This window comes from Triticum aestivum, chromosome 2D (genome assembly GCF_018294505.1).
Source record: "Triticum aestivum cultivar Chinese Spring chromosome 2D, IWGSC CS RefSeq v2.1, whole genome shotgun sequence".
In the NCBI taxonomy this organism is placed as follows: domain Eukaryota; kingdom Viridiplantae; phylum Streptophyta; class Magnoliopsida; order Poales; family Poaceae; genus Triticum; species Triticum aestivum.
The window spans coordinates 402300758-402310085 of NC_057799.1; the positions used below are offsets into that span (position 1 = coordinate 402300758).

Genomic DNA, 9328 nt, shown 5'->3' on the forward strand with positions numbered 1-9328 from the left:
GTTCTATGTTTAAGCTGTATTTTCATTTAGAATAAAAACACGTCCATACAAAACCTTGCAGGAACATGCAGCACATAGACCAGACATATTCGTTACCTGCTCAAGCACTAATGCAAAATCAGGCTTTGAACGAGGTTTTCGTATATGGGCAGGCGGCGGTTCCCCTTTCCCCCTCAAAGCTTATGGCGTTAATACTCGGCCCGGCACAACCATTTTTCGGAACCGCCTGTGTTGATAATCCATGGATATATAGGGAGAAGGGCTTTGCCCTTCGTGGTGACTTTTTTTTCACTTCTTAATCCTTTAGAGATGCCCTGAATGATATATAACATCCATGAGAAAAACAAGATTACGATTGTCCACATTGAAATGACGCAGAAGTCAGGATAATCCTCTTTTTTCTAAAATCTATAATCAGAAAACCAAACACTTGCAAACCAACGTGTGGATAGATGGTTAGGTGGACACTGGTATTCCCAGCCCATCAGGGTTCAAGTCCTAGTGCTCACATTTATTCCTGGATATATTTAAAGATTTTTGACGATGCGCGTTCAGTAGGAGGAGATATTCCCGTCGACTACAAGACGCTGATATGCCGATTCCGTCTCTCAAAGGTAAACCAGACACTTACATACGCACTTGTTGCACGTAACGAAAAACTGTTGCACGTAAAAGGAAACCAATGCAGCCTCGGGCATGAGAGAGTAGGCTTTTGTTTCCTTTCAGAGCCGGAGTTTCCGTGTAGGCTTTCTAGTCACAACGCGAATTCTTGTATAACATTTTTTTCCCTTCTATAAAAAATACGGTACGCCTTTGACGTATTCTCGAAAAGAAAAAGTATCATGCGTGGCTTCACAGTCAGGAGTAAAGACGGGGGACTCATGAACTCCACCCGGCCCCACTTCGCCAACCTTCAAAATCTCAAATTGCGGCTTTCTCGCGAAGCCACGAACGTAATAAATCACCCGGATTACCCCTCCCCCTCCACCATCAAAACCCTATTTCCGGCGGGCCTCGTACTGGGTGCTGGCGATGGCCGACGGCGTCCTCTCGTCTGCCGTCCACCCGAACGGGCACTCCCCGGAGTTCGTCTTCAGGCAGTACCGCGGCCGCCGCGCCGGCATTGTGAAGGCCCTCACCGAAGGTCCCCCCTCCCCCTCTCTGGTGTGGATTTTGGTACGGGGTTTTTTCACGCTGATGGTTGTTTTAACCTGTTAATTATTGGTCCGCAGATGTGGAGGAGTTCTACGAGCAGTGCGACCCTGGTGAGTTTCCTTACTTCTTCTGATGTTGATTTTGGGGCAGATGGAATTTGTGGTTTTCATCTATTAGCAGGTAGAAATATGTACAGAGGCAACCCCAAGGTTAATAAATATGTAGTTTCACTGACGTTATTTGATTGCCTCGTGATGCTCGATGTAGTTGCTGATTCCGTAATATTGGTAGTTTTCATTGCGTTACCACTTACCAGTGGAATGATTGATGAACTAATTCCGGTAGTCTCCGATGGAACGAATTTGCTAATGAGTGATGAGTCAAATTTAATAGTCAGGGAGTCAAATCATGGCAGAATTGCGAGCTTGGTGCAATTGAAATTCTGTATGCCCTATCTGATTAAGATACCAGAACATTTAACCATCACTTCTGCTTATATTCAGCTGTAAATTGGAGAAATTGCCATGAATACTAACAAAGTAACAATGTGGGTAAATTGGAATTGCCTGTCGAGCTTTGAGTGGCCAAAGGATTGAGCTGCAGAATTGGAAGTCCCGAATTTCCTAGTTGCCTGTCTGTAGTTGGGTGTCACTGCAAAATGCGTACTGTTGCTGTACTCTGTGTCGGCATCAGCTTGTATGTGCTTGTGGGTTTTCATTAAATTTATGATACTGCATGCACTAGCATGTTCATTTTGTGTTATGTCGTTTTCTGGGTTACTTGTGGAATGAACAAGGTTGTCATCTTCGTAGGCACAACTCTGACTTGTGATGACCCTTTATTTGCCAGACGAGAAGGCCTTGTGCCTCTTTGGACTGCCTGATGGGACCTGGGAAGTGAGTCAACTACCTGAGGAGATCCCTGTTCAACTTCCTGAGCCAGTATGTGGGATAAACTTTGCTCGTGATGTTACACCCAAGAAAGTTTGGCTATCTATGATAGCTATTCATAGTGATGCATGGTTAATGTCCATAGCATTTTACCACGCGGGTCGTGTCTCATTTGACAGAGTTGGCAGGTATGCTGCTTTTCTTTACTGCAAATGCTATATTTCTCCTTTTCTTTTACAATCCTCTTTCTTTTTCAAGCAGGACATTCTATGCGTTGAATGTATTGCGTGATACAGTCCATGCTTTGCTTGCTACAACTTACTATGCACAAAGACGTTCAGCACTGTGTCATACATTTCATTTCATTTTCATTTGGAAATACCTCAATGAGAATTTGTAATGTATGTAAATCTGTGAGTCTTAGGTCCTTTTGCTAATCTTTGTCATAGTTCACTCAGATAATGGACCTTATTTTTTAAAATGCCCTTTCTCTCTTTTACCTTCTTATTTCTCATAGAGCCTAGAATTAGTTGTTAGGTGCATACACCTTTTACAATTCTTGTAACCCAACAAGTGCAGAGTGTTATGATAAATATTTGAATCTTTTCACTAGTTGAATATAAACCTCTACTAATTGAATGATGTCTGAACGAAGAAAAAAGCTGATCAAAATGGTAAGTGGAGCAGTACTGAGGATGTATATTTGGTGGAAAGTATCAGTACTGATATTCTTATCTAGCTTGCTGTATATTTCAAGAAATCATCAGTATTTAAGCATTTCTTACTGTCTATAGTGATGTTCTAACTTCAATCGTCGAATGCTTCATCGTTTACATTTTCAATTGTATTTATATCCCCTAAATTATCTTCTACTCCCTCTGTACAAGTCTCTAAAATGTCATATTTCGGAACGGAGGTAGTATATGTCATGATTGTTGAATAATTTTGCTACAGTTTCACATTTTTTTATGGTGCATAGATTGCAGTATTGTCATTATCATTTCCAGCCATTCATTTTGTCTTCGGCAAAAATGGGCTAGATGTAATGTGTTTTTTAAACTTGGCCTTCTTTGGGTAAGATGGGCAACATTCCTCCTGCTTGTTCTTGTCTAAGAACCAAACTTGGAGGACCAATTTGCTTTTCACTTCAACTCATGCTGACAGATTTGTGCAACTTCTTGAGATAAACCATCATACCTACTTAATGAACTGCTGCTGTCTTCTAAAGTTGCAATGATAGTGCTGGGTTCTGAACCTATGTGGCATGGTTCTCCTTTACGTTCTTGCTTCTGAATGGAGCTTGTTTTGTGATGCATGTCATTTCTATGCCAGCCTAGATAGGTGTATCCGGAGTACGGTGTTTAGTTTGGTACGAAGTACTGATTGCTATCATGGTGTTTGATAATGGTGCTGAAGTGGCACTTGTATTTTGGTTGCAGGGAACAGCTCTTCAGGTTGATCAATCGTCTTCCCACTGTCTATGAAGCTGTGACAGGAAGCTATGAGAGGCAAGCACAGACCGCCAACGGCAGCAGGAAAAATAAGTCCAGCTCCCAGGTAAACATGAGCTGACCACACGACATTCCTTATTTGTTGTCCATATCAAACACAGGCTTTATCAATTATCACTCATTCTGCATCCCTTTCCAGCCACCAAACCAATTCACTTCTAACTGCAAGCCGGTGACACCGGCCCTGCCGACGCCCAAGGAAGATAACTACGCCGATTTTAACAGCTGGACGGTAATGGAGGACCGGCCAATGCTCAAGGAAGAGGATGGTGGCAAAGAGGGTGGAGGCGGCGAGGATCAAGCTATAACCAAGTGTGCCGGTTGCAAGGAGATCTACAGCGCTAACGACGGGCACCTATGGATTGGCTGCGACCACTGTCAGAGGTGGTTCCACGGCAAGTGTGTCGGCGTGACTGCTGAGATGGCGAGCCGAATCGAGGACTACATGTGCCCTGGTTGCAGCTACAAAGCCACGACAAAAGCTTCTGACTCAATATAGCGGTGACGATGAAAGCTTCCGACTCGTGATGGTGGTGACTGGTGATGCTTGTTGAACCATGGGAAATTCTCTCATTTCCCAACGATGCTGTTTGCTCCACTGTTGCGTTAGCTTGGTGACATGTTAGGATTTTGGCTGGTGATGGGGACAGGAGGTGGATTTGTACAGGCCGTTGGCTCGGGTTCAAACATCCGAATGTGGTGCTCCTTTTTTTGAGTTCTGAGACCGTTTCAAATCAAAATCATCTGAGGGGACATAGTACAGGTAGTACTGTACTATGTTGGCAGTAGTATGAGTCGGCCATCTGCTGCCTTCTACTAGTTTTGATGGATTGTTGAGCGTGAAAACCCACCTCTAGAGTAATGAAATGGTTGGTTAGTGAATTGACATGCCATCCGTTTGCTTTTGCCTGCCATTGTTACTCACACTGGATACACATCTTTGCCATGGTATCCGGGGTGCTACTTTTCTTCGAAATGATGCTCTCAGAAAGAATATTGCATCGCCAATAATAGTTCCTACCCCTAGCCTACATGAACTACAGTCTACAGATGTCCTCCCAACCAAATGGATTGATGAACCTAATCACTGATCTGCTGGAGCAGCAGCAGCTCTAGCCTGCTCCAGGATCCTCACCAGCGGCTTGCAGCCGCACCGTCGTGCTTCGTCGAGTGGCGTGTTCCCCCACCTGTCCGTCGCCGCAATGTCAGCCCCGAACTCCACCAGCATCCCGGCGACAAGGTGCAGGCCCTCGCTGGCGGCAACGTGGAGCGGCGTCCTCCGGTCGTAGTTCCTGCAGTTGGGGTCGATGCCGAACCTGAGCAGCCTCCTGAGCAGGTCGATCTTGCCCTGGGCGACCACCCTGCACAGGTAGCCTCCTGCGTCCTCCAGGTTCAGCGCCGCGCCGTGCGCCACCAGCAGCGAGATGATCCTCTCGTGCCCTGATTTCACCGCTTGCAGCAGCGGCGACTTCCCAGACTTATCTGCATTTATCAGATGTGTGTGTGTGTGTCAGTGATTTGAACTGTTTCTTCTTAAAATGGAAAAAAGAAGTCGCCTTGGCTCCCCTAAGGTGCTAGCCTCCTTGATGATGCTTATCTCATGGGAGATATGGACAGAGCTTAACGCTAGGGTCTTTCGAAACACGGGCATCCCTTCCATGGTTCTAATCTGTAAGATCAAAGAGGAGGTGTCTCTTTGGGCAGTGACGGGTGCAAAGCACATGAGTTCTGTAATGCCGCGAGAGTAGACATTTTATTTTGCCGCCTTGCGGCCCTTGTTCGATAACTCCTTTCTTAATCAATGAAATGGCAAATCTTTTGCCTTGTTTCAAAAAAAAAAGAAGTCGCACCTATGCTGTTGACGTTTGCTCCTCGCTTGATAAGGAACCTGACGATATCTTCGTATCCTCTTGATGCTGCCACATGCTGCAAGGCAAATATGTGGGAAAAGTTGAAGAGTTGTCACTGTGCAAATAGAATCTTGACTGATGATTTTTGCAATTTACTTTTAGTACTAGTTAGTGTGTGGAACTCCTGTAATAATTTGACTGACGATTGATCTGCAAGGGTTCACGTACCAAGGAGGTCCTCCCGTCGTAATCCGGTTTACTCGGATCTGCTCCTGCACCGATCAAGCCTTTCAACCGAAACAAGTCTCCATGGTAGGCAGCATTGTTGACTCCAAGGACCAGGTCAGCTTCTTGCTTTGCTATAAGGTATGTGATATCTGATTCTAGTTGCTTCCCCTTTGACTCGGTTCGTTTCCCCTGCAGAAGAAATGCTTCAGTACCGCTAATTTTTTGCGCCGAAGCACTAACATTTACTATGATTCTACTGCTAAATTAGGATGTACCTTGAGTAGGTTGCTCAGTATCTGACGGCTATCCTTGAGGTACATTTGCAAGATGCCAGTCAGGGACTGCTTGTCAATTCTCAAGAGGCTGCAGAGTTCACTGGCTCTAACTGTGTATGGCTGTCGAGTGTTGCAGATCACAGCGACGTCACCGACTATGTCATAGGGCAGCAGTTCTGAGACGATCTCTTCTGATCCACCTTCTCTGGCGGCGGCGATCTCTTCCTGTAAGATCACATGAAACATGATAGGTGGAGGTCAGGAATACAGTAGAGTTATGTTTTCTATTGGTTTATGGAGATAGTTAAATTCCGTGAAAAATAGTAGTACCAGACATCCATGTGCCACAATGTATATCTGATCCACCACAGTGCCTTGCTCCAAAATAACTTCCCCAGGGAGGAAGAATTCTTCCTGTATTTTAACCACCTGAAACCATCAACTGAAGAGTTAGATGAATTGTCCACCTGAGATAAACTGCAGTGAGACAAGCATGAGTCTACTCAAGTTCTTACAATCTGGCTCAGGAAGTCTTCTGAGCATCCTCTGAACAGGTGCACTTTCGATACCGTGTCCAGGTACAGTGTCTGTGAGATGTGTAAAACAAAAATGCTCAAATTAATCAAAATTTCTCATCTGTATTATTTGGTCAGAGAAAAAAAATAGCCTGAAGCCCTGAACAGTACCTTGGATCGGACGGCGGCGGGTATGTCGTCGACGATCCTGTCTCTCTTGTAGCTGCTCTCGTACTGCAGCAGCAGGTGCGCCTTCACCTGGGACCTTATGTCGCTGCTCAGCCGGTTCCTGTTCATGTACCGGATGAGCTCTGTCATCTTGTCCCGGAAGCGCTCGGTCCTGGACCCCTTGACGATGAGCGCCGTCATGTTCCCGATGAGGTAGGCGCCGAGCAGCATGCTGAAGGAGACGTACCCCACGATGAACACCATCTCCCTTGGGTTCACCGCATGGACATCACCATAACCTGCACATGTTTTTTTCTTGTGTCAGATGAAGAACTGCAACCGACATGGGACATGCATGGCGTCGAGAATGCTTATTACCGACTGTGGCCATGGTGACGATGGCGAGGTAGAGGGAGGTGATGTAGCGGGTGAGCAGGTCGACCTTCCTGAAGTTGATGTAGCTCTGGTCGCCCATGGTGAGGCTCCCGATCCAGGTGCCCCCCTCGCGCGCCGGAGGCAGCGTGGTGGCGAGGTAGTAGAAGACGCAGGCGGCGGTGTGCGTGCAGTAGAGCTCCACGGTGGCCAGCTTCGCGATCCGCGTGAAGAGGTAGCTGATGCGGATGTCCTTCTCCATCTTCTTGAAGAAGCCCTGGATCTTCCTCGCCCTGTACAGCCGCAGCCACACCAGGTACCTCACCACCTCCATCCTCCCTGTAAACTGATCACGCAAGGAGCCAGCAATGGTGTCATGGACTCATGGTGTGTCGTGTGTGTATCATCTTCTTTTTCATTCTTTCCGATGCAGAAATGTTAGTCCTGAACCAAGTTGATTTACCTTGTAGACGGCGTCCCAGGGGAAGCATCCGAGCATGTCGAGAGCGAAGCTGCCCTTGATGTAGCTGAAAAAGCAAGAACACTTTCAGAGATTCAGAAAACTGCCATTCTGTCTTGAGTTGATTGTGAGAAGTGAGCTCACCGTAGCGCGATCCTCTGCTGGTCGTAGACCACCCGGTGGGTGTGAGGATCCCGGTAGGCGAGGAAGAAGTGGACGGCGACGTCGGCGAGGAAGATGAGCTGCACGCACTCGAGGTCCAGCAGGTGCTCGGGGATGCCCCGGAAGAAGCAGAATGCGAAGGGGGTGTAGAAGACGGAGTAGATGGACCAGAGGAACATCATGTTCGACCACATCCTGTACCACCTGCAGCAGAGCATAGCAGAGCACGTTCAACATCAAGAACCATGGCTGCCTAGATAGCTCCATGCTTCCATGCCTCTGCATGGTGTGCATATCTCATCATTCTCATGCACAAGTTCTCTAATTGCTTTTGAATGCAACATTTGAATAATCCTTTTCAGCACTGTTTGGCTTCCAGCTTAATTCACAGAGCTCGATTTTACGGACGTACCTTCCATTGGGGTCGATGACAAAGCTGCTGCCATAGCAATTGTTGGGGAGCCTCAGGGCGCTGCTGCTGCTTCTCCACTTGAACTCCCTGGCGAACAGGGAGAGCCTGCTCCCCACAGAGCCATGCAACGTGCCACCATCTATCTCATTCAGCTCATACTCTGCACCAATCTCCCTCTCCATGCCTTCTCCCGATCTCTCTCTCTCTAGTATTAGCAATTTGCGTGTGTTGAATGTGTTGCTCTGAGCAGTCCAATGCAGGCACATGACGCTGTACATATATATACATATATGATCGAACATGTGGGCCCGTACAGATGCCACTAGCTTTTGGTTGCGCAAGGGGTGATTGGGCACCGCACTGCACGAACGGACGGCACTAGCATTCGGCCGATGCAGGTGGTTGTTGGGGGCTTTGCCCAACTGGGGGCGATCGGGTTCAGTTCCGGTTACGCATGGTGTCACCGCCTCGCCTCCTGTATCACCTTTTTAATGCTCGAGCAAACCACTTGCAAAGCTGCTTCTGTTCCATGCTGCAGCATGGTGCAAGCACTAGCTACGTACCACTGCCTAAACAAACAAACTAATCTGCCGCCCAATCTGTTACGCCTTTTCCCCTCTACATGTGGTTTTAGTTTGTTTGGCATATATAACCACCGGTTCATTTTATTTTTGGGGCGTCGCCCAAAGTGAAAATTATTGCAGCGTTGCAAGCGCCTTTCTCGTGCACTGACTGCATGCATGGGCGGTGTGTAGCAATCATGCTGCAAAGTACTACTGGCCTTTCTTCATCACATCATTGCAGTCTAGTCATCTTAGCTTCGAGTACTGGTCAATCACTTGTGCCAGTCAAAGATCCTACTGCTGGGGTCAGTTGGACGTGGTAACTCATGTTGCCACCACCCACCAGCAGCATTGAGGATCCTGTCTGATCAGGCTCGGATCCCTTGCTGCTCATGGTAACTGCATGAGTGTTTCCCCGGATGTTCTCGGAACTGTTCCCCGGATGCTCTCGGAACTGTTTTTTCCCCGGATGCTCTCCGAACTGTTTGATCAAATTTAACTCCAGCTTGATGTTACTGTGATTGTGAGTTTGTGACGCAGTCCCTCCTCCCCCCGGTCCCCGTCCCGGCACGGGGGAACCCTAGCCGCCGCTGCAAGCGGCCACCTCCGGCGCCCACCTCCGCATCGCCGCCGCCGGAGGGCCGACCGGCGAAGCCGTGCCTGTTAAATTGTGATCCAAATTCTAGTACCGTGTTGGACTAGATGTAGTACAACCGGTGTGGGCCTTTGCGTTGGCGTCGACGCGTACGAGTACAACTCGTTTACTT

General features: G+C 47.5%; 2 protein-coding genes across 2 annotated transcripts; one reads left to right on the forward strand and one right to left on the reverse strand.

The window, feature by feature from the left end:
• The first annotated feature begins 895 nt into the window (after positions 1-895).
• On the forward strand, positions 896-4363 carry LOC123053416 (PHD finger protein ALFIN-LIKE 4). The gene is made up of 5 exons (XM_044476893.1): positions 896-1144; positions 1233-1265; positions 2005-2233; positions 3485-3602; positions 3696-4363. The coding sequence occupies exons 1-5, from the start codon at positions 1033-1035 to the stop codon at positions 4053-4055; spliced, it is 852 nt and encodes a 283-aa protein (XP_044332828.1). The 5' UTR covers positions 896-1032; the 3' UTR covers positions 4056-4363.
• Positions 4364-4431: 68 nt separating this feature from the next.
• Positions 4432-8378, reverse strand: LOC123053414 (potassium channel KOR2). The gene is made up of 11 exons (XM_044476892.1): positions 7999-8378; positions 7569-7790; positions 7428-7491; positions 6971-7310; positions 6596-6891; positions 6425-6496; positions 6240-6338; positions 5910-6134; positions 5635-5823; positions 5407-5482; positions 4432-5038 (listed from the first exon to the last, which is right to left on the reverse strand). Exons 1-11 carry the CDS (start codon positions 8298-8300, stop codon positions 4641-4643), a joined length of 2283 nt encoding a protein of 760 aa, XP_044332827.1. The 5' UTR covers positions 8301-8378; the 3' UTR covers positions 4432-4640.
• Positions 8379-9328: the final 950 nt, after the last annotated feature.

Excerpts from the sequence above, each read along its gene's own strand:
- LOC123053416 (XM_044476893.1), top strand. The coding sequence starts at position 1,033 with ATGGCCGACGGCGTCCTCTCGTCTGCCGTCCACCCGAACGGGCACTCC. Across the intron at positions 1,145-1,232 it reads TGTGAAGGCCCTCACCGAAG|ATGTGGAGGAGTTCTACGAG; the intron begins GTCCCCCCTCCC and ends ATTGGTCCGCAG. Across the intron at positions 2,234-3,484 it reads TCATTTGACAGAGTTGGCAG|GGAACAGCTCTTCAGGTTGA; the intron begins GTATGCTGCTTT and ends TTTTGGTTGCAG.
- LOC123053414 (XM_044476892.1), bottom strand. The coding sequence starts at position 8,300 with ATGTTCGATCATATATGTATATATATGTACAGCGTCATGTGCCTGCAT. Across the intron at positions 7,492-7,568 it reads CAGCAGAGGATCGCGCTACG|CTACATCAAGGGCAGCTTCG; the intron begins GTGAGCTCACTT and ends TTGCTTTTTCAG. Across the intron at positions 6,497-6,595 it reads CCGCCGCCGTCCGATCCAAG|ACACTGTACCTGGACACGGT; the intron begins GTACTGTTCAGG and ends CACATCTCACAG.